Source organism: Ictidomys tridecemlineatus, chromosome 8, assembly GCF_052094955.1.
Source record: "Ictidomys tridecemlineatus isolate mIctTri1 chromosome 8, mIctTri1.hap1, whole genome shotgun sequence".
Classification (NCBI taxonomy): domain Eukaryota; kingdom Metazoa; phylum Chordata; class Mammalia; order Rodentia; family Sciuridae; genus Ictidomys; species Ictidomys tridecemlineatus.
Window position 1 is genome coordinate 155,028,807 of NC_135484.1, and position 24,594 is coordinate 155,053,400.

Genomic DNA, 24,594 nt, shown 5'->3' on the forward strand with positions numbered 1-24,594 from the left:
TACCCATATTAATATTAGATGAAACAGAGCAAAAGATATTAGATAAAAGGAATTGTGGGATGATGAAAAGATCAGTTTATGCATAATTATAAATCAACATTTATATAAATAAATCAGTAGTTACCTCACCTAATTATATAGCCTCCAAAGGCATAAAACAAACAAAAAACAAACCAAGGAAATAACTTCAAGAAGACACAGATTAACCACTGTCCAAATACAAGATTCTAACATATGGCTCTGTAATTGTTTAATTAAGCAGGCAAGAAATCAGTGAGGACATAGAATTTTGAACAACATAATTGACATACTTGACCTGATGGACATACCCAGAACATCATGCCTCAAATTGAGGAATTTGCATTTTTTCAAACACACATGGACCGTCTATGAAAATTGACTTTATAAAGTTTCATGAACAAAACCTCAACTGATATTTTGGGATGGTGACCATAGTCACATTCTTCAACTGCAATGCCATTCAATTAAAAATCAACAAAAGCTATTTAGAGAAAACATACATAGGTAAAATTTATGAAATATTTTAAATCATGGACCAAAGAATCTCATATGACAATCAGAAAACAAAATGCACAATTAAACAAAATTCATGGACTCTGCCTGTATCAAGACTTACAAGGAAACTTAGAACTTTGAATAAATTATATTAAAAAAAAGTTGCAAATTAATAGTCAGGCACCCACATAAGTTAGGAAAATAACTGCTTACTAAAGCAGCAATATTGGATGAACAGAATTTATACTCCACTTGGGAAATAAGTACAATAATGTTCTTATTTTTGTGGTCACCAGGATTTAGCTTAGGCTACCAGTGATTTAGAAAGCACTCTGTGCCAGTCTTGATCCCAAATGATGTAAAACCTCTATGCAGTTTAGGAATGTAGAACCACAGTGGGGGAAAGGTAAAAAGGAAAATTCATTTGAAAGGTTATCCAATGCTTTTGCATTATTAAATCTGCAATAAGGTGGCTATATTTGTGGCTGGAAAAATTTTTATAGTTTCAACTTACTGTAACAGACCGAGAGATTTTAAAGCACTGCTTTTGTGTGTTAGTATAGGTTATCACAGTCTCTTTCCATAATGAATATAACTCTACGAACAAAAGTCGCATGACTAGGGCAGTATAGAAATATGAAGTGGTCATTGTGCCAGCTGCTGTATATGGGGTGGGCCAGAGAGAGAGCCCAGGAAGTTTTGATAAGCCACCTAGTGCCACTCACCTTCATACACATGCCACCTCTGAGCAAATCCTAAACTACTCCACTTTCCACAAATAACTAGCAGTGACTACTTTAGGATTAATCTCAAAGATTTTTAAAAAATTATTAATGTAGATACTCTCTTTTATTGCTAGTGACAGCACAAATTGGTAAAATCAAGATGGAATCTATTTTTAATAATGTGTATTGAAGATTTTAAAATGTCATGCATCATTCAGCCCAGCACTTTTGCATTTAGAATTATATCCCAAAGAAATAATTACAGGAGTGTGAAAACATTCAGCTGATAGTGAAAACCTGAGAAAAAATTCCAAAAAGAGGACTACAAATAAACTAATCTAATGATATTGAAGCCAGATTTAAAGTTAGGTAGTCAGTGTAGTTAGGTAAATCTGGTCTAATATCGAGTGAGATCTAAAATGGAGGCCATGTTGAGAATGAATTCCGGAAATGGCAGGATAATTTATGGAATGTTAATGAAGTCCAGAAAAAGCCCAAAGCCAAAGCCCATCCCAAAGAAGTGTTAATGAACAGCCCCCAGCAAACTTGAAGGTGCTGACTCAGAAGTCATTACTGCCCAGATTACTTCTTTGGCCCATCTGTGTCCCACCCCTCGGGCCTTCCCACCTACCTTCCATCTCCCACCTACCTTCCATCTCCCACCTGCCTTCCATCTCCCACCTGCCTTCCATCTCCCACCTACTTTCCATCACTGAAAGAAACTATACAATGGAGAGACAACCGCACTTCCATGGATTCCATCTCTTGGGTCCCCTTCTTCCTCCGGGAGAAGTCTTTTCTGCTGTCCTTTAATAAACTTCTAATTTCTACTCTGACCTTGCCTTGGAGTGCTTCTCTAGTGTTATACTTCAACACTGGGGAAGCAAGGACTCATCACCGGTCAACAGCAGTAACAATATCACTAAAATGACACCATAGAAAAATAGTTAATGATAAGGTTCATGATATCACGTGAAACAGGCAAGTTACAGAGCAGTATAATCCAATTTTTCTCCATATAAAAATGATTGAAAAGACATACACCTATTCATTGTTATTGTTAGCTTTCTTTAGTTAGTTGTAAAATCATGAAAGAATCTTTTTTTGAAGCTTCTGATTTGTATTGCTTAAATGAGATATTATTTGTGTTATTGCAAAGGAAACAATAAAGGATATATTTTTAAGCAGCAGCTTTACTTTCAGTATTTATAAATTTCCTCATGATTAAACATTGTCCAATTTCTTCTAGTCCACTTCCTTTGACCTTTGGAGCCGGCATGGCATTAAGCTAATGCCATCTTTGAATCCTAAGGTCTACTGCATAGACTGTGAGGCGTCTATGAAATTTAGATATTCAATAACTATTAGGAGATGATGCCACAGAAATCCTTTGTATTTCTCATAAGAAAAATCATTCTGAGTTTGCAAAAAGATGCAGATATTTTAGCTTAGAAATGAGTGCAAGCTCCAGGGTTAATTAGCAATGCTCCAAATTATAAACCACTGCTCTTTCTGTATAAATAACTATCAATTAGCTATGCTAATGAGAAAAGCAGGAAATGATTGTAGGAGAAAATGAAATCAGCAGGGAAAAAATAAAAACCTATTGTTTTAGTCCCCAGTGTGAGCCATCAGTTGTCAAAGCTACTAGAATGACTTATAAGTATAAATTCTGATTCCTTTGGAAAGAGATGGGGTTTGAATCACAAAAGAATGTTGAATCCTTATGTTTTTCTTTTCCAGATTTTCCTTCAGAGAAGCCATATCCAAATAATAAAATGACAATTATGAGCATCCAGAAGATTAGAGACACAAGGCAAGACAGTGTATCCAATATCATCCTTGCAGGGGTGGGGAGAGGGGCTTTAAAAATATCTATGTCAAAGCCCACTCCAAACTATTCAAATAAGAATATCTGTAGAAGGAGCTCAATGAATCTATAAACTGCATAATATATCTTTGGTTGCTTTTTGCTGCTTCTTGAGTATTTATTTTACTCTAAGCTCTCTGGGTGGATGATAATGGTCTCAGGTAAAATATCTCTGGTTCTTCCACCTCCACCCCCATCATTCCATTTTCATGTAGGAGAACCAGGGAGACAGTCTTAAATGTGTTTCCTGCTGATCCAGTATCTCTAAACACTTTCCTAATTGCTCTCTTCTCTGTCAAGGATTTGAACGATTTTCTCCCAAAGGAAATCTCATGTATATTAGGATTGCAAGGTACTTCAGCAGCAGCTACCTAACACACGGTAGGTATTTGCATAAAAATAAAGTCGATCATGGAATGGAAATCACAGCTATTCAGAAAGCTCCAGATACCAGACTGCTGGAACTTGTTCTGCATTGTGGTTGCTCTCAGTGAAGAGCAGAGCAGCTCTGGTAGTTAGGCTTCTTTCACTAACTTTCACTTTTCCAACTTCAAAAAAATCATGAGAGTTTGCATTATATGCTTGCCCTAGAAGGTCTTAAAATAGAAGAATTATAAATAATAAAATTAAACTCAGCTACAACCTCCCTTTCCACATTACAGAGAGAAGCGTCACTGATGCCATTAATGGATATCCCTTGTTTCCCTAGGTGTAGAAAGAAGTCAATACAGAATTGGGTCAGACCAGATGAATGCTTCTGTAGTTTGCTTTTCCTTGTGTCATTGGGCTTCAAAATCAAGGTTTCAATTTTGAAAATGCCATACATCCCGTTGTAGAGATTTACCTTTGTTTCTTTAGCTATAGCCCTGCCTGAGATCTTGATCATTACTTTTGATATTTGCCTCGTTTTTTCCTGTTCCTGTTATTTACCAGAAAACAAGAGCAGTCATCAACCTGCTGAGTTCTATAGACCCATCTTCCTGCCTGATGCTGGTATTGAGAGTTCCCCAGGGCCACAGGGTAACTCCCCATACTGTGAGCTCCTCCCTCCCCGACTCAGCTCTTCAGTGTTTGTACCCACCACTTCCCATTGGTGATGATGTCATTTCCCTTCCTTCAGCCTAAGCCAAGCTCCTTAAAACCTCTCAAGTTTATTTCACCGTCCTCCAAACGCATTTGTATGGGGGACTCCTCACCTCAGGAGCTAACTTAGGTTTCGTGCTCTTGTGTGTGCCCTGCTGAGAGTACAGAACAGCACATTTCACCCTGAGGACAGCACCAGGAGAAAAATGCTATGGTCATCCCCATTTTACAGAAAAGAAAGTGGCTTCTGAATAATTTTCTCAGTTTCTCACAGTTGGTAAGAGGCCAGGCTGGGCCTCAAGCCCAGAGAGATGGTTTAGTTCTAAACCATTTTCCCCCAATATTGTATCTGAATTCCATATTTATTCAGATTGTCTTAATTTTTACCTAATGTCCCCTTTTTGTTCCAAGATGACACCCAGGGTGAAATGTCACATTTGATCATTCTCTCTCATTAGCCTCCTCTGGACTATGAGTTTCTCCGACTTATTTTCTCTCTATATGTATGCATATGTGTATATATCATGCCTCCATCTCTTGTTATCTACAACACCATAACAACCGTGAACATTGAGCATTTCTCTGTGCGGCTATGATCCTCATGGAAACTCCCCACTTTATAGATAATAAATTCTCAGAAATGAGAATGAGTGGTTCAGCTAGCAGATGGTGGATCCTGACCCAGGACTATGTGACTATGAAGGTCATGTTCTTTTCATGACTCATTCAGATGGCCTATGCATGTACGCTTTTCAAAAAGCAGTTCAAGTACTAATATCAGAGTCAGAGTGCTATAAAGAGGATATATTTCTGGACCACCCCTCTTAACCAATATGGAAGCTTCTTTTATAGATCCTCCAACAAAGGGGTCTCAACATATATTCAAAGTCCATCTTTTTTTTGGGGGGGGGCATTAAGCCAGGGGTATTGTACCACTGAACGAAATCCCCAGCCCTTTTTGTTTTTTTATTTTGAGACAGGGTCTCAAAAGTTGCTGAGGCTGGCCTTGAACTTGCTGAGCTTCTGCTTCAGCCATCCAAGTCATGGGATAACAGACATACCCAGAAACCATCCAAATTCTGAACATTCCTGGTCATTGGAAATCTCTGTGTTCCTTCTAACGAGTTTGGCTTTTGGTTTTCATGTGGCTCTCAGGAGCCAAAGGCTGGAGTGGACGCTTATTCCAGAAGAGGGTGGCCAACATGGCTGCGCTGGCTCTTCCTGGTAGAGAGAGCTCAGTTTGTCTTCCCTCCAGCATCCTAATGACACCCCTTTGAGCCGCAGGGACAGGCAGAATCTCCATGTACCTGCAAGTCCTTATATCGCGTGGAGCACAGAAGTGTGTGTGTGTGTGTGTGTGTGTGTGTGTGTGTGTGTGTGTGTGTGCGCGCGCGCGCGCAATACACGGTCAGGGCTCAATAACTGCTGTCCACTGGCTTCTTGGGAGCAGCAGCCTCATCCCGCCATCGCTGCTGCGCTCTCCACCTGCCCCCGCCGCAGCGTGCGTCCAAGTCATCTGGTCCAGAGGGGCCGGACACTGACATCTCCTCCAACGCTGTAGACAGGGCAGCTCTCCCTAGCAAACCTCTTGAGACGATAGTGTGAAAGGTGAGTCAAGCGGAAGAGGGAGTTTTCTGAGTTTGACGAACAAGCTAAAGGGCAAGGCAGTGAGCCGTGGCCGGGTGACAGCGCTCCTCCCCGCGTCCCCAGCAGACAGCGGGGGCTCCGCGCGCGGGGCGGGGGCGGGCGGGGCAGCGGGCCAGGCCAGGACTCCCCGACGCCAGGGCCACCAGCGCCACCAGCGCCTCCCAGCTGAAGCCCGCCCACCGGCAGGTGCGCCAGCAGAGCGCCAGCAGAGCGCCAGCGGCAGGCGAAGGCTCAGCGCAGAGTGCGGGAGTCCTCCCCGAGGCGTGCGGTGCTGGAGCCCGGCCGCGCTCACTACCATGGACAGCGCCCGCGAACCGGCCCCCGGGCGCTGGGACGCCGCGGGCTTCTGGCAGGTCTGGCAGCGCTTCGACGCGGATGGTGAGTGCAAGCCCCAGCCGGGGACCGGGACCGGGTCTCCGCGCAGGGAAAGCCTCCACCTGCGGCGTGGACCCGCGTGCCCGTGCTACACACTCGGAAACCTCGTGAAACCGGGTGGCAGGAGGGATTTGCCCCCTTCCCAGCCTGGGCGAGTCAGGGTTCGCCGTTGGTGCGTGCAACGACGAAAGTCTTTACAAGTAGCCCGGGATGGTGCGCTGAGGCGCAGCCCTCAGAAGCCAGCCCTCTCTGTGCGGTCCTGGGGGTACACACCTACCTCTTCCGCGCACGCACTCTCTCCAACAGAGGAGGAATTTGTCAACCTTCAAAGGTACTACATCTCTACCAAAAAACAAAGGCAAAAAACTTTCTTGAGGACCGATCACTTCGGTTTTACAAATAATTAAAGAAACATAAAACACCTACAATGTGTGTTTAAACCTGCAAACTAGGATTCTATATTTACCTCTGTTAACTATTTCCAAGCTTTCAAAATAATTGGATTTTATTCTAAAACTCGTGTTTATCCATTAAAATTCATGTATTTAAGAGCTTTTGTTCTTCAAATCCTAATGTAAACCTTAGCATAAAACATTTACTCAGCAGCATGTATTCTCTGTCCACATCTGTGTCTTCTGGAGGTCCATGTTGGTACTTAATTATTGGGATGACAAAAAAAAATATGTCTATGGGGATTTTACATGGCGTGAGATTAAAAGCAGATTTAGATAAGTCCTAAATGCCATATGTTTTTCTATATGACTATTATTTATGCTTATCTCCTTACATTTAGAAAAAGGCTACATAGAAGAGAAGGAGCTCGATGCTTTCTTTCACCATATGTTGAGGAAATTGGGCACAGATGTAAGTACTTCCCGCCCTGAGCATCAATCTATGTGTCTCTTAGTGAAATACAAGCATCCAAGTCTTGTGCTGATTTGTACCCATTAATCCCATCTGACCTCTTTTCTTCCTTGCATGCATGTAATTTTTCTCCCTCTCCTAGCAACACAAGGGGATTTAGGCAGGTTTTATAAAAGATGCGACTCTAACTTTCACCATGCTGGTCACTCACTGATTGTAACATCTGTCATGCACTCAGAGGTCCTAACTGTAGTCAACTCTGTTTTACGAGTTTCCTTGTTTATACCTCTGCTAATGGACTTAAAGCTGGAGATAGGGTGGTTTGCTTTGTTCACAAGATCAAAGGTGGAAAAGATGTTAAGAGCTTTATCGTTGTGGGTGTTTAGTGCATATGGCACTCCTTTGATAGCAAATGGCAAATCATCTAAAATCATTTTCCATTATTCATTTTATTAGAAGAGGGAATGACAAACTAGAGAGAAGCCAGACAGAAACGTAATCCCATTTATATGGCATTCAGGTCACAGGTGGTAAATCTGACCTTGAGAGATGTAGACTGACTCTTGGAGATTCCTGCCCAAAGCAGAGGTGAGCTCTCTCAGAGGTGCAGAGCTGCGGCTAGTCTGGGTGGGTCTGGTCAGGAGAGGGCTCCCTTAGGGAATGCGTGCCAGGAGGAGGAGCACCAGACAGCTGCACAGAAGTGAGGTACAGAGAGAGCTCACCTGACTTTGGGAACACTGGGGTGCGTCTCATTCTCCCATCTGAACCCAGAACAAGGATCCGGGAGCTTTGCCCCACTGAGGAGCAGCTGGTGGGTGTGGGGGCTAGACAGGTCAGAAAAGAGGAGGCTGCCTTCTCCCTCCACCAGCCGACCCGGCCTCCATGTTGTCTGCCTCCCATTCTGTTCCTCTTTGTATGTCTGTCTCTCCCACCAGTTTCCTGGCTGTCATCTCCCAGTGTCTCTTGCCTTCCTCGTTGACCCCTCTGACTCTCATCTGTCACCTGCTCGTCACCTGTTTCCCTGGCTCTCTGTCTGTTTCCTCTTTCTTTCTCCAGCCGGTCTCTTTCTCAAAGGTCTCTCTTGGTCCCTCCTGCCCTTGCCTTTCATTTCTCCATTCCTCCTCTTTCCTCTCTATCTCATCTCTCCTTTTTTGGTCCTTCATTTCTTATCTCACCCCAGTCTTCTGCTTTGGTCTCTGATGGCTCTCTCTCCACATCACCCTTTGTCTCCCCCACCCCCACGCTCTGTGTGCCTAGGGGGTGAAAGGGGTGGCAGGTGGCAGGAATCTGAGCCTCTTCTTTGCTCTGGTGAGACCTTTAGCACACACTGTTCTTTACCCTTCATGACTGTGATGGCACCAGCCCCGAGCAGAGCTGAAAGCCTCACCCAATTTCAATTTTGCTGCCCAGTTTCAAGTGTCAGCAGCTTGTGGGAAGCCCCCTCAGCCTTACTGCAGGGCTCCCACTTTGGCCTGTGAACGCTAAGGGTCAGGGTGGTCCAGGAACCAGAGGCCATGTGCCAGCAGGCGTATTTGTGGGAAACCCAAAGATGCATGTAAAGCTGTTAACGTCTTCAGTGTCCAACTCCTAAACTTCAACATAGTGTGGTCAATGCCTAAACATCTCAATCTCCAGAGGCTGCAACTCCACACGTTTCAGCAGGCTCTTTGCTTTAGTGATTTATAGGAAAGGAGAAACGTCATAGTCAGCGGTGAAACTGGACATGTCTTACTTTCGGTGACGGAGGGGTGGCTACTCACACACGAGATGTGCTCTAGCTGAAGACTCTCCTTCCAAGGACTCAGCTACCCTAGGGGGAACTGTTGCCATTAGAGAGAGAAGGGGAACATCATCTCTGCGGCTTGCCTGCTCCATCTCCAGCCCCTCCTCGGATCTGGCCTGTTTTCTCTTGTGCAGGAGCAATCCTGAACCTTGAGGAAACAAGTCACGAATGAGTCACTGTTGTGCTGCGCAGCCATGCCCAGTGCAGGCATCTCTGTGTCTAGTAAAGAAATTTTAAGGGGCTGGGGATGTGGCTCAAGGGGTAGTGCGCTCGCCTGGCATGCGTGCGGCCCGGGTTCGATCCTCCGCACCACATTCAAAAACAAAAAAACAACAACAAAAAAGATGTTGTGTCCACAGAAAACTAAAAAAAAAAAATATTAAAAAATTCTCCAAAAAAAAAAAAAGAAAGAAATTTTAAGGTCTCAAGCACCTGATAAAATGTGAACCTGTATGTGTTTGAGTATATTTAGTGTCTGCAAAGAATCTTGCGTGGTAAAATCACGCTACGTCATTTGCATTTCCTCTTACTCTCTGTCCCTGCAGGAATGGTGATAGCCAGGATCAGGCGAATCCCACTGAGCTGGGGCAGCCATCCCAACACTGCTCCTCAGCCCTGGGCTAGAGGTGGCGTCGATGACTTGTTTATTAACTAGAAATGGCAGCGTTTGCCACTGGCGCTCTTTCAGAATGCTGAGGCAGTGCCTGGTAGGGGGCGGTGCAGGGACCTTCACTGGGCACCCCATGCTACTTCGACAGAGCGACTGGAGAACCTTTTCTAGTTCTGGGCTTGTCCCTGATGCGCGAGGAGTAAGCTCAGTAGAGAGGGACAGCCCTGCTGTGCTCGTCCCTTAGTGAGCACAGAGACCAGCCGGCAGGGCCAGGCAGCCTGGGCTCTGAGGAGCAGGTGTGGCTGGTGGCTCTTCAGGGGTCCCAATAGCTGGAGCTTCCCCCAGAGACCTCACAAGAAGGATAAAGGGCTCCACAGAAAGCTGCTGCCTGGTCTCTGAGTGGCCAGGGAGGAACCTCCTGCTGCCAGCAGCTGCTCTTTTTCCTTTGCAGACTTGTCCTCTGAATGGGGACTTCCAGCCAGTCCCTTGCTGGCCTCAGCTTCCTGCACACACTTCCCGTGTGTTCACCTCCTGGGCCTCTGAGAAGCTTAGACTGCGAGTGTCCTGCTGGGTCCAGGGTCTAGACAGGACTCAGGGGGAATCACAGCACAGCAAACCCTGGCTCCTGGCGTTAGCCCTGAGGGAGGCTTTGGGTGGGAGATCTGAAAGGACAGGATGAGGCTCAGTGCTCTCAAGCCAAAGCTGGCCCATTAGTAGGACCTGGTCACTGCTTCTTTGGCTCCACATGTATTTGCTTTGAAATCTGATGGTTCACCAATGTGGCCTCTGTGGGTCCACTTCCCTTGGGGGTGCCCAGCCCACCATAAAGAATAATAATGTATTGATCAACAGAGGTCCGAGATGGCCGTCCCGGCAGAGTTCTTCATCTAAAAGGTCAAGCTGAAATTCAAAGTGTTTCCCACCCTGCTGAGCCATTTCCCTGGTGCTCTGCCTTCGTGGGTCTGCACGTTGTGTTAAGCCAGGGCTCTGCAGAAAGACAGAACCAGTAGGATATGCATAGAGACCTTGAGAGGTGACTGTGGTGGCTGAGAAGTCTCAAGACAGGACGTCTGCAGGATGGAGACCTGGGGTGCTGGCAGCCCAGCTCAGGTCAAGTCCAGAAGCCTCAAGGTCAGGGAGGCCAATGCTGCAACTCTCAGTTGGAGGCCAGAGTGGAAGAACCCAGTGGAGGGCTGCAGGTGTGAGTCCTGGATCCAGGGTCCAGAGAGCCTGCATTTCTGATGTCCAGGGCAGGAGAGGAGCATGTCCTGGACTTTGAGCAGGGACAGCAGTTTGTCTTCTCTTTGCTCTCTGACTCCAGCTGTTTGAATGGTGGCCCTTCACACTAAGGGCAGATCTTCCCCACTCAGTGCACTCAGACTGCATGCTGATCTCCTGGGGTGGTACCCTCACAGACACACCCCAAATAATGCTCTTCCAGCTTTCTAGGAAATTATTTATTTTTTAATGAGGTAACTTTTTTAAATTTAGCTTTATTTTATTCATCTGTTTTTTACATGATGCTGAGAATTGAACCCAGGGTCTCCATATGCTAGGCAAGTGCTCTACCCCTGAGCCACAGCCCCGGCCTCTAGGTGTTTTATAATCTGATCAAGTTGATGCCTAACAGAAAACAACATCACACACTCAAACACATAGTGGTGGTGCTGAGGCTGGACAGGCTGGTCGAGGCTCTGAGTGACATCACACGGGAAACCTGGTCGACGGGAGATCTTGCAGTCGCAGGAGACCTATTCACCTTCTACAGGGGAAGAGTGTAGCTCCTGGTCTCCAGAGGTGCACCTCAGAGAAGCCCTGGGTGGGGAGATGATTGTGGTGGACACAGAAATCCTGTGTGGCATCCCTGCTCTGCGGCCACAGCCGTGGGGCGTGACATCAATATGCCATTTACGCTCCCTGGGCCTCAGTTTTTGTCCATAAAGTGGGAATGACCCTGTTTGGACCTGCCTGTCTCACGGTGAGACACCACAAGCGCGCGCTGTCCTCGTGTTCTTAGGGTGACCTAGTCTCTTCTGGGTCCTTTGTTTTCCCAGTATTTATTCTGGATCCTCTTTGCTTTAGAACTACCACCAAGTTACGCCACACGAGGTGATTGGCATTGACTCTCGAAACCACTAAAATGCTTTTAATATCCAAAATAAACACATCTGTCCCTGGGACTCCCGTTTGTGAGAGCAAGTTCCAAGCCAAGGCAGATGATCCTGAAGTCCCACCTGCCACCACCCTACTCCAGGGAGGTGGTGACCACAGTGAGTCACCTCAGGGCCACCACACTCACTTGGGCTTAGATGACTGATCCGGGTGGTATTTCCCCCTTCCTGGCCCGAGATGTTGTGATGTCTTTTTCTTCCCCTCTGTATGTCTTATTTGGTGGGTGTTCACTTAAGAAAGTGTTCCTTTCTAAAAACTAGGTCCCTGTTCATAATCATCAAGCAAACACATTTGGTTGATGGTACTTACAAAGTCAATCTGTCCGAGACCTCTGATTTTAATCATTTGGGGGTTTCTAAATACAAGACCAAAGCCATTAATCTAGCAGATGGCCCTGGTATGATGGAACACAATCCATCTGATGAGTGCATTATCTCTGTCACAAATGCGCGTGCTTTGGGTTTACCTTTTTTTTTTTCTTGATTAAAAATAGCTTCGCCTGTAGACGCCATCTTGAGTTCTTGTTAACAAAAGTTCTAACTTTGTACAAAGAAACTCCCCTTCACTGCAATGTGTTCTGAGCAAGTGAGTCTCACTGTCTAACCCCTGCTGGGAACTACAGAAGCCCCAGTCATTCACGGTATTCTAATCCCCTCCAGCAAAAAGTGACAAGGGAAAAAAAAAGGTGCAGTTTCACTTTATACATGCTGGTGACGTTCCTGAGTGGTCAGATGGGGAGACTCAGTGTAGTTTGGCATGAATCTACCTGGCACTCATGTCAGCTGTAAGAGTGCAAAGATTGAAGTGATATCAGGGATCCAGCGGCTCAACTCACCTCAGCTCAGTGCCTTTTTCTCTCCTCACCGTGATAAACCACCACCGAGCATTTGCTGGGCACCCACCTCCTGCGATGGAGAGACCGCACACCGTGTTGGGGGCCACAGTCCTGCAATGACCCTCTGGGCCTCCCCAGCACAGAGTCACTTCTCCTGAGCATGGTGCCACCTGCGTGTTCAAGAACTAGACTTCAAATTTCAGGGTCTTATGATATTTAAAGCATCCTGTTTATTTAGCTAATTGCTGAAACCCATCCTGAAAAATTCCCAAAGTGAGTCAAGTTCTCACCTTTTGTTTGAACCGTTTCCTGTTTATAAACCACTTCTTGCCGGGCTCCCTGTGGATGCTGCTGCCTCCTATGGGGCGGGAGCCACGTGTGGGGCAGAGGGCCAGGGAGTGGAAGTGCTGGTCCCTGTGGAGTTCTGTCCGCCTGTGGAGAAAGTCATCCTTTTGGCCTCTTTCATCAGTGACATGAAAGGGCGGAGTCTCAGGGAGGAGAGCCTGAGGCTTTTTCCCCTGGACTCTGTTGCACGGAGGCTGGTCAGAAGGAAGCATGTGGCTGAGGGCAGCCACAGGTGCAGGGGACATGAAAGGGGCCTCTTTCCGTGTCTCAGGCTCCGGAAGGCAGAGGTGGTCCTCTAGACCAGGAGATGCCACCTGTGGAAGGAAGGGGCTGGCTCTGTCCTTCTCTGCCACCCTTCCTCCCCCGTGGCCTCCCATTGTGGAAGTCCCTCAGGGGGAGGTCCCAGTGGGAAGGGAGGCGGGACAAAGTGTCTTCCACAGCCTGTGCCCCAGGGCAGCCTCGGGCTGTTTTGCTCACCACCAGGGGCTGGCGCTGTGCTTGGCATGGGGAAGCTGCTCAGCAGAAAGCGGCTGTCCTGGGTTGGCCTGGCGGTGCTGGGCCGGGGCTGCAGGACGCCCGTGCTGGGGGGCGCAGGAAGGGAGCCCCAGGGGTCTGGGGTGTTCCAGTGAGTGCTCATCTCAGCACCGCTCTCCCTGCGATTTCTGCTGTTATTCTGAGAGCAGCAGGGGAAGGCCTGGGCAGGTTCAAGGCCACCAGCACACTTTCCTGCACACATGTGCATAGATGACACATCCAAAGTCTCCCGCAGCTCCGAGTCCCCTGGTCCCCAACACCGGCAGGGATGGTGGTCAGTGAACATCACCGCTTCCCAGTCCTGTCACTCACAGCTGGAGACTTTGGGACCAGGACCAGAGTGAGCATATCAAGAATTAAGACATTATTAAGTACAAGTTGCAGTGAGGATGGAATCTTTGAATTGGTCGATGTCGGAGACGCTCTGTGCCTTCCGTTTGACGTCGGAGTTCATTCTTCATAGTTCCTGTTCCCTGCAGCACCCCCGAAATCCACCCAAGAAGGTAACTGCAGCTGTAGGGAAGGCTGTGGATAGGAGAGAACCTCTTTGGTGAGCCAAGGATCGTTTCCTTTGGTTTAGTCTTTGATCATTTCCCTGTTATAATGATGCTTTTCCTCAGCGGGCACCAGGAGAAGATCAAGAGAATGCCCTGCGGCAGCCACGGCGCTCCCCAAACTGAATCGTTTAGTTAAAAATGGAAAGCCTCTGAGTTCTTGGGGAAAACACCTAGATACTAATTACAGTGCTGTTGTTTCTCACAGCTGAGTTTATGATGATAGTCCAGTTCACTCTTTGGGCACTTTAGTTTCTCAGCTTCTTTTCTGTAATTTAGCGACTCAGTGACTGTAAACTTCACCTGGTCAGACGGTGGTAGGTGGTGGGTTGCTGAAGTCCCCAGCACTGCGCTGTGCCCCACAACGAGAGAGTCTTCCTAAATGGCTGGGGAATCTGCTCCTCAGTGGCACAGAGGCCAGGCTGTGCTTGCTCTCTGCACTAACGTGGGTGTGTGTGGTCCTTGCAGGAGGCCGTCTTGGAGGAAGACACGTGCAGGCTGAAACAGCGAGTGGTGACCACGCGTGAGGCCCCTACCCGCGTTCAGATGAAAGAGGTACCCGTCGCCACTGTGCCTTTCTGGGTTGTGCCTTTCTTGACTTGCCTTCTTGGGCTGTGATTTCCCATGAAAGACAATGGGAATCTGACATCCATTCGACTGGGAAATACGAGCCTTCTGCAGGGCAGTTGGCCTGGATACCGTTTTTGAAGTAATCGCCTCTCCTTTTGCATCTGCTCAGTTGCCTAGTAATGAGGGGTGGGCAGGGCTTTCTTGGTCTTATGGGGGTTGATCAATATACCTATCTTATCATCGGGGAATTGAGGTGGCGGATGTCTTTTGGTTACTTGATCCAACATTGTCTTTTCACAGTGTCTTGTTCAAATTGAACTTGTATAAGGAAAAAACTTACTGACAATAAATGAATGAATAAATTTAAACAAACTTTAGCATCAATGCAGTGGAGGTTGGAAAGATCTGTCTCTGATGATCATTAAAACAAAACAGAACAGAAAATAGCTTTCTTTACTGACAGCATATGTTCTGAGAAATGCTTTGTAAGGCCTCCCCCCCACCACCCACACACAAACCAGGCAGTATAAGTCAATCATTCCATCTGGCTTCTTGGTACTATCAAGAGACTCTCAGTAAACAAAACATGTAGCAGGCTGCTAACAATATAACACGGCTGACTGTAATACAGTAGATACTATTTTCATATGAAAATAGAACTATAAAACAATGATAAAAGTATATTTTAATAAGCATACAATCAGGGACACAGTTGATCATTGTTCTTATCGGTTCTGTGCACAGTATGTAACTGTATGTGCTGTGTCTTCACATGATTGACAGTATTGTAAGTTCACACCAGGTCACACGTGTGGCTCATGCATGTTGTTGTGAAGTCATCGCAGCTGTGAGGTCACTAGGTTTCAGTTCCAGCAAGATCTTATGGGGCCACCATTCCATATTGACTTGGACAGTCAATATCATCGAAAAAAATAAAAGGGTAATTTCCTTAGGGAATTATGTTACTAGAACAGGATAATGCCTCTTTATGAAAAGTGAACGGCAGCTGCCTTTTCAGAAAATCAATAAGCTAAACCCTAGATTTATGAGTGTTGCTGTTTCCAACATTGTTTTTTACTCAAAGGTAAGTTTCACATGTAACCTACGATTCACATCAGAATCGACGTAAAAACATCAGTATGTCAGAAGTAAATGCAGACACGAAGCTCGATGCGCAGAACCAGTGCTCGGGACCGCAGGGCTCTTGGTGTGCTCTCAGCCCTGGAGCAGACACGGCACACAGTGGTGTTCCATGAGTTGTTGACGTCCCCATGGATGTGGAGCATGGTAAATAGCTCAGAAGTGGCTGTTATCTCACTGGTACCAGGCAGACCCTCCTGAGCAACAGGCTGCCATGTGGTTAGAGCCTGCCCATGAGTGTGACCGTGGTGGCTGTTTGTAGGGAAGTTGGTAGTGTAGGTCTGGGTCCTTCCCAAGGTTCCTTAAGGCCTCGTGGGTCTGCAAGTCTCTGGCAGCAAGGTCTCTATTTCCCCCGTATTCTCCTTGCTACCAGTGACTGTTTCACTTACTCCAGTTGCAGGTGGTCGTGACATAAAATCAGTCATGCTGACACAGTTTAGATGTTCAAGTGAAAAGTAACATGGAGAAGAGCTCATGACCAAGAGCCAAAGTAGGGCTTGGGGACACTCTGTGTGTTTGATGTGCCCAGGATACCTCTGTGCCACTCCAGCTAAAAGTGGAGGTAGAGAGGGGTCGTGAAGGCCTGGCGTAAGTGAACTATGTCTAATTGGGTTTCTTCGCCTGAGCCCTCCCTATGTGAAAAGCTCAGTCCTGAAGAGCCATTCCTAATCCCACCTGACCATGGGGTTGTAGGGTAGAACACAAAGTCATTGTGGGGGGATATGTAACTGTGGGCAGGTCATTTCATGTCTCTGAGGCTGAATCCCATTACCATGTGATAAGTAGTAACATCGCAGTTACCACTTATGACAGCTGAATAAACACCAGGTACTTTGCTACAGCAGTTCACGAATATGGGCTCATTTTATTTTTAGTTTTCACATGAGCATCAGATGCCAATATTATTGTTCCCATTTTATAAATGAGAAAATTGGCCATAGATATGTCAATTAAATTGTCCAAGATCAAACAATTGGTAAGCAATAAGGAGAAATTTGGTGCTACTCTAGCCTGTCACAGTAAAAAAAGGGGGTATTTATTCTTCCTGAAGGGTTGATGTGAGAGTTTAGTGAGATAATAAATGAAAAGCACCTTACCCGTGCTGGCCATGCGGTAGGCACCCAGCACCCAGTATGTGAAAACAGTTGTTAAAATGATGTACCCTTGAGCTGACTCGAATCCAAACGAGCGCAAAAACCTAGAGCCCACCCACCTCACGTGTGCTGGACTTGCTCTGTGGCGTTATACCAGATGCTGAGAAAACTGTCAGTTATGAAAAGCAATCATTATTTATGGGCTGACCCAGAAGGAAGATGGTTACACAGTAGTCCCCTGGGTGCAATGAACCCTGTCAAACGCCTAGGTGTGAGGCAGAATCATGATCCTATAGGGGAACAAGATGTCACCTTTGTTTGGAATAAATGAAGAGTGAAGTACATCAATTGCTTACACAGGAAGCTTGTTGGTTGAATTTATCACACTTCAGCCAACTGTTGTAGCATCGTATAAACTCTAATGATGTGAAAGAGCATAGACCACAGTAGTATTCAGGAATCCCCCCAGCCAGCAGTCGTTCCTGCTCTGCACATGGCACTGAGGTTCTTTGCACGGTCAGCATCTCACCAGCAAAGCTTCATGGTTCTGGGGGGCAGGGGGGGTGGGGGCTTGAAATTCCTGACTTGGAGACTCCACTCCCCACTTACTCACTGCATGACTTTGACGATCTCTTTATCTCCATGTGGTCTAGTTTCTCTAATTAGAAAGAAATAGCAGGGGTGTATATGTATCTCAAAGGAGGTGGTTTGGATTAAATGAGCACTTGGAACAGTACCTGTAAGCCCAGGTAAGCATTGTTCACTATTCACTATTCCTATTTTCTATCATTGATAATTTAATATGGGAGGTTCTTAGAATAGCAACTGGAACATACTGAATGCTGAGCAAGTTTATTATTATCATCATTATTTTGTATTTTTAGCTCATGGGAAACAGTTATCCACAGTGTTTCACACCTAGTAGGAGAATGATAATTATTGAAAGAACCAACAATCCACGCAGGGTTATCAAGGGCAGGGAACTCCATTCTGGGAGAGCTGAGCCCTTCTGCCCTGTGGCCTGCGTCCACAGCACTCCCTGATGCACCCGGGGAAGTGTCCCTGATTGCTACTCCTCTGTCCCCTTAGCTCGCCAGTATGTTCTTGTCTGAGGATGAAAAGTTTCTTCTGTTCTTTCGCCTGGAAACCCCCCTGGACAGCAGCGTGGAGTTTATGCAGGTGAGTGGCCTGACATGGGGAGGGGTGTGGCTGCCCCCTCTCCTGCCTGTCCTGAGGGACAGTTGTGCACAGAGGACAGAGCGGGCACTATTTTTTACCTTTATATAAAATCGAGCAAGCACATACACAGGCGGTTCACAGAAGAAATCTGAGTGGACCATAAATATATCCAATAACCCAAGGAATGTAAATAAAATAACTTAATTTTTCACAATCAAAGTGGTCAAGATTTTAAGAAGATCTATAAAAATATGCAGTGCCACTAAAAAAAAAAAAAAAAAACCCAAACCCTGAGATTGTTCACTGGTGCTCTGTGGCAGGTGTGTATTGTGGAAGAGTTTTATGGAAAGTAATTTTGCAAAAATTCAATCAGGAAACTTTAAAACTTCATGATTCAGAATTACTTAAAAACATTTACATATTGACTTTATAATTCTACTTCTCCAGGTATGTATTTTATGGATGTAATCGAAAATGTAGAAAAAATTTTTCTTTAGAACATTGTCCATTAAATGCTGTGCTGTTACTTAAGAGTTAAAACTGAAGGGTTGGGGCTGTGGCTCAGTGGTAGAGCGCTTGCCTGGCATGCATAAGGCTGTGGATTCAATCCCCAGAATTGGGAGAAAAAATAACATAACCAACTCTGTATGAAGGAAGAATAAAGGAAATGATGACACCTTGTATGATTCCTTCCTTCCACGGTGCTTCTGAGTACTTGCCAGGGGTCCTTCTAGAGGCTACAGCTACTTAGGGAAAGTCCCACTGCTGGGCAGTATGCATCATTGAGTTGCTAATGTTTCCAAGAATATTTGATAATATGCCGGATGTGCAATGTAATGTTAAGAAACAGACTTGTACATAGAGTGATCTTAATTTTGTTTAAAAAAAAACAACAACACTGTTTTCCCTAAACCTGCATAGATAAATACTCGTAAGATGAATTACGGTTATTTGTGAATGGTAGGATTTCTGGACATTTTCATAGTCTTTGTGTTTTCTAGTTCTGTATAAAATTATTTACAAGTTACTTTCAAGACATTTTCAAAATGATTTTAATTATGTTTAAAAATGCTCACAGGAAGTTTTAAATAGAATTTATAAATCAACCAAGTGTGTAGACAATGTGACCAGCAATTCAGTTTTGTTTTATATGTAATAGAAACAGAAGGGAAAGGAACACTAAATAATCATCTCTGGGGTAGGGATTTCTGGATAGTATAGTATTTTTTTTTTGTATATCTTTAATTTTGAATGATGAACATCATTTATTTCTAAAATCAGAAAAAAAATATTAGCATGTTAGGACTTTTTTAGTCTGGAATAACCTTGAGAAATGGGAAAAGGAAACAGAACTAAGGAGCTTTCTTATCTTTTTAAGAATATATCTATTCTATTTTCCTTCCCTTTACTTGGTCAATTTGTTCTATAAGGAAGAACGTTCAGGGCCCTGTGCAGGTGAGGCAAGCACTCTACCAACTGAGCTATGTCCCCGGCCCTTGAGTTACTTTTTAATTAAATTGATTGCAGCCCATTATATCCTGTGTATCTTAGGAAACCCCAGTGTCCACTGTTCCCCTGAACCACAGGCCCTGAGCACTAGCTGAACACACACTCACTAGCTCAAGTGCCTTTTCTGCACAGGGCATTATTTCTGCCTGATTTTCTGCAGCTGAGATCCTTTTCAGTTTGCCTACATTATCTCTGCTCACAGTTGCTGAGACTTCCTTCTTTGTGTTTCTCCTTGTTCCAGGGTTTGTTGGTGATCAACTCTTCTTGTTTGTCTGGATCTCTCTTTACTTGGCCTTCTTTCTTTAGAGAGAGTCTGGCTGAGATTCACAGAAAGCTCTCTGGCCCCCCATGGCTCAGCTGCCTTCATGGAGCTGGAGGGGCATGGAGAAAAACACTTAAAGAGTCTGTAAAAATGGTCGGTGGAGTTATTGGAAATTCTCATAGTTTGGGTATATTCATCCAAGAATATGATATAACTCACACTTACCTCATTGATTTTATAAGTCTGGCTAATTCAGACACAAATGACTGGGACTAGAAGAAGTGGCTTTCTGAGCAGTTCTCACTAAAGGTCCGCCTGGTGTCACCGCCGCCCACTCACTCTGTTGGCGGGGTCTGAGGTTGGGTCCTGATTGTGTGCAGGATGGAGGTCCCCGCCAGGGGTACCGCAGACCACCCATTTAGGATGAAGGAGAACCTTGTTCCCTAAACAACTGCTCTGGGCGGCCTTGGTTTTGTGTGGGAGGAGGCAGAGGTGGTTCAAGGAGCAGCACTCATCAGAGCAGGCGGCTCGTGGCTTTGATCAGATCTCCAGCTCAGTCTCCTAGCTCAGGACGCAGCTGTGGCCGCAAACCAGTGGGAGGGATGGGTTGCCCCTGGGAGTCACCGAGGTAGCCTCTCCCTCTACCCGGAGCCACGGCCATGCAGGCGAGGTCACCATGTCCCCGGGGGCAGTGTGTGTGAGCCCACCCTTTCACTGGGAGGTGTTGACGTTTGGCGTCTCAGCTTTGAGCAGGTGACTCCATCTCATTTCCCACTGTGTGGGTGCCAGGTTGTCACGTGTCCACCTCGAGGATGGTTGTCTGACGGAGCTGCAGCTCGTAGTCAGGGACGGGCAGACCACGAGGGCAGGCTGGCTTCAGCCCTGCGCTACCTCTCTGGGTCGGCGCTGCGCTGTCGTGTGGGTCTCCCAGGGGTCCCGAGTGGTTCCTGTAGCATCCTGCGCAGCGCAGCGTTGAAATGCATCTCATTCTATTGTTTCATACGGAGCCTTCCCATGGGAGCATGTGACCCTTATAAGTGACTTCAAGTGGACACAGTGCCACAATTTGGCTGAGTTCTTCCCAATGACTGTCACCAAAGAAAGCCTGAAATTCCCTGAGAAAGTCTTACTTGCACCAGTTGGGACCGTTTTCAGATGCTGAACCATGGGGGACACCAGCACAAGTCCATCCCTCAGCTTTTGAGGACAAATCGCTTAAAGACTTTTGTGTGTTTCAGATTTGGCGCAAATACGATGCCGACAGCAGTGGCTTCATATCAGCGGCTGAGCTTCACGTAAGTGTCCCTGGGGAGAGCCGCGGGGGGAGGGGTCTTTGTCCTTGGCGATTTGATATGGGTGCATCATGAGTTTGATTTCCGTGATTCTAAGAAACATGGATTTGAATTGATTACTTTAAAAAAAAAAAGGCGTGCCTGTTTAGAAGACTCAGCAGGTGCGGGCTGTGACGCTCTCTTTAGCAAAGAGGTACACTTGAGCACTTTCGCTTTTTTCCATGCCTGGAGCTATTCTGTGGGTTCCCTGAGCTCCCTTCTAACAGGGACAGCCCTCCATGCTTGGACTTATTGCTTGTCAAAAACATCCTACCTCCTTCTTCAAACAAACAGTCATAAGGCCTCTACAGAGCTTTGCAGCTTGTTTACTTAGGACATACAGTGTCACTTTTCTCTGGTGTCACAGAACTTCCTCCGAGACCTCTTCCTGCACCACCACAAGGCCGTCTCCGAGGCTAAGCTGGAAGAGTACACGGGCACCATGGTGAGTGACAGAACCTCTCTCCCCAGTGCTCCTTCCCTCTGCTCCTCGTTTGAGACCAGCTGCGTGCCCCAGAGAGCCTCATCTCCCGAAAGCACTGGCTAAAGCTGAATCCCTTTAGCCTTTCTCTTGGGAACAGGCTGTGTGCGTGGGGGAGGCTGGGTGCTGTCTTTGGGGAGACGAGGGAAGTCCAGGCAACGTCAGGCTTCTCAGCGCCAGGCCAACAGCCCAAGTGGTAACAAAAGTCACAGGGAAGAAGTCAACATGGACCTAGGTGATCAGGACCAATCAGATGGGCCTGCCTGCCCCCCGGGGACGGTTCTGCTCATCTGGTGTGTGGTTCCGTGTACTGGGGGGTCAGAAAGAGGGGGTTGTGTCTTCCTGCCACTTAGTGGCTTGACCTAGGACAAGCGTTGGCCTCCCAGCATCACTCAGGTCTGTAGTGACAGGGATTTAACGGTGCCTAGACACCGTGAGGGCAGGGAGCTGCCGCATCTGAAGCACACTGTGGTATTTGCTGTCGCCACGTCACACTTATGACATCCTTGTCCCAAATGACTCAGAGATGTCCTCAGCGTCGGGCTTCCTGAAAAATGGTGAGGTATGAGGAGTTGCCCTGATGACTCGCTCTCCCATTCTGCGTGTTTCTACCTCCCTGCTCTCTCTAGCCCTAGTCCACCATTTGTGCTGAATGGAATCTGGCTCCTCTGCCTGTGGCCTTCACCGTATCCCCCACCCCCGCCCCCGTGTGAGCTGCCTTTCATCAGATCTGCAGGTTTCTTCCTTAGAAAGCAAGTCATTTGCTGACGGAGGCTTAATCGTGTGCTTGTGGGTGGTTCCACTCATTACCTTAGGAGTTCTGGAGCAGACCCACCTTGCTGAGTGGGAAGAGCCTCTGGTTCTGTTAAACGTGCCCCCAGCTTGATCTGGGCAGACCCTCAGTTGGCGTTTGCAACCACTGGAAGTTGGTTTAAGGTATGATAACCCAGGAAACTCAGTTACCCAGCCGAGGGCACCAGCTGAACTGGAAGCTGTCCCGATTTGCCTTTCTGGACCCGTCCCTACCTCTCGCTCTGGAACCTGGCGGCTCTGAATGCTGACCCCAGTCAAGTGAGTCTCCCGGGACCATGATAAGTTGTGAATGGCTTGGACAGGAAAAAAGATGATGACCAGGAGAGAATAACACCCCAGGGCAGGATCTCAGCTGAGGAGACAGACTGGCGACCTGCTCTGTTGGTTTGTTTAAATAGCTCACAAAACGACGTCCAAAACCCTGTGTAAATATGTGCCCAGCACTTACAGGGGAGCGGACAATCCCCCAGCTCAGGAAGCTGCCTCCCTGCTGCAGAGCTGGCTCCAGCTCCCTTTTGACTAAGCCCCAGGGAAACCTTGTAATGGAATAAAGAACCTGCAAAAGGGTAATTAGGCTGAAACTGCCGGGGACGGAACACGGAGCCGTCTCTCTAGCTGAGCATGTTTTAAACATTGTCTTAATGTCAGAATGTCGGCGCTGGCTGTTATCTCAATTTTATTAACTTATATAACATGAAGGACAGAATGAATATATTTGCATTTTGAATCTCCAGCATAAGTTCCTGGTATAAGTTCTTCTCCCATGAAGCCCAGGGGCTCGGAGGGCGCGTCCCACTCCACTACTTTCTGACTGCTTAGTCTAGCCTGGCTCATCTTTTCCCTACTTTTCTTCATCTGGCTCTTGTTGGTCCTTCGAGATGCAGTTGGATGCCATCTTTCCTGAGAGCCTCACAGGACCTTCTCCCCTGGCGAGTCCAGGGCTGCTCTTCTGTGCCCCCAGCACCATCGGTGCTTGCCGCCTTCATAACATAGTCACTCATCCAGCTCATTCTGTGAATATTGGTTAAATTCTCATTAAGCCCTAGGCACTATTCTAGTCCCTGGTGATTCAGAGGTGACACCAGAGGCAGAGGGGAGGCTGCAGGACACAGTAAATGCAATCAATAATGCATCCATTGCAGGAGCGGGTGGAGGGTGGTGGAAAAGTGGAGCCAGGCCAGGCCAGTGCAGGTGCCCTGGGCGGCGGTGGGTGGGGAGAAGGGGCAGCTTCCTGTGGGCATCAGGGTGGCCCCCTGGGAAGGTGAGATGCCTGGAAGGACTGGGGAGCAGCGAGCGCAGCCCCCGGGCAAGAGTGTGCCTGGGTCTTGCCAACAGGGAGAGCCCATGTGGCTGCCGCAGAGGGAGAAGGGGGTCTAACAGGGGCCAGATGAGCCTGGATTTCTAGGCCATCACGGGGACCTGGGTTTAGAGTGAATCAAAGGGGATCCGCTAGAGGACTGAGCTGAGGCTGTCAGCATCCGGCTGCCGTGTTGACGAGTTTGACACAGGCAAGGGTGGAGTCAAGAAGAGCCCCGGGAGGCTGCTGCCATCCGGGTGAGACCCTGGCAAGAGGACCGCCAGGTCACGGTGGGCAAGAGCTGAGAACGGATCTGTCACTAAGTGGAATCAAAGAGATGTGCAGAAGTATGGGGGAGTTGAGTGTGACAGTGACGTAGGTGTCTGGGTATCGTCCTATGTGAGCCAGCAGGCTTTGCTGTGACCAGAATACCCCACAAGGACAACTTAGAAGAGGTCTCAGTCAGAGACAGCCGACTCCATTGCTCTCCGTCCACATGTGGTGGCCCCTCTTGGGGGAAGGGCCCGGGCGAGGGAAGCGCCGGCCCAGGGTGGGCCTTAGCAAAACCCCTGACACTGCACCGAGAGGTGTTGCCCACCCCAGGCAGGGGAGATCCGCCGTCTGGACAGGATGTTACTGTCTACTTTTATTAAACACCAGCCAGTACCTGTGGGAGAGGTACTCACGTCCCAGATTAGAGCATGTACGAGCGCAAGGCAACACGCTGAGACCCAGCTCTTTGGCAGACAAGGAGAACTGCATGAGGTGGGGCTGGGCCCATCCCTGGCAGCCGTGGCTCTTGTCGGTCAGGCCTGGGGGAGCCGCTGTCTCCTTCTTCCTTCCGTAGTCCTAGGTGTCCCCGCTCCAGGCCAACCTGGGACGGGCCTGGGCTCAGTCCTGAGGCGGTTCCTTTTTCTGGGTCCACCTCTCTCTACTGGTGATCTCCATTAGCGGAAGTTAATGACCTCAATCTCTCTCTCTGACTCAGACCACTCTTCTGAATTT

General features: G+C 47.3%; 1 protein-coding gene across 5 annotated transcripts in view; it reads left to right on the top strand.

Annotated features, from left to right (window-relative positions):
• The first annotated feature begins 5,611 nt into the window (after positions 1-5,611).
• The window catches only part of Scgn (secretagogin, EF-hand calcium binding protein), a 52,037-nt gene continuing 33,054 nt past the window's right edge, over positions 5,612-24,594 (top strand). For 3 of the 5 annotated variants that reach the window (XR_013425500.1, XR_013425501.1, XM_078020638.1), the window contains exons 1-6: positions 5,612-6,219; positions 7,010-7,080; positions 14,382-14,468; positions 17,807-17,896; positions 20,906-20,962; positions 21,366-21,443. Coding sequence is in view for 3 of the 5 variants with exons in the window: in XM_078020638.1 (XP_077876764.1) it covers positions 6,138-6,219; positions 7,010-7,080; positions 14,382-14,468; positions 17,807-17,896; positions 20,906-20,962; positions 21,366-21,443 (465 nt within the window). In the remaining 2 variants the exon portion in view is untranslated. The remainder of the gene's footprint in view (positions 6,220-7,009; positions 7,081-14,381; positions 14,469-17,806; positions 17,897-20,905; positions 20,963-21,365; positions 21,444-24,594) is intronic. The other 2 variants (XM_005337030.4, XM_078020637.1) reach the window with 2 other exon arrangements.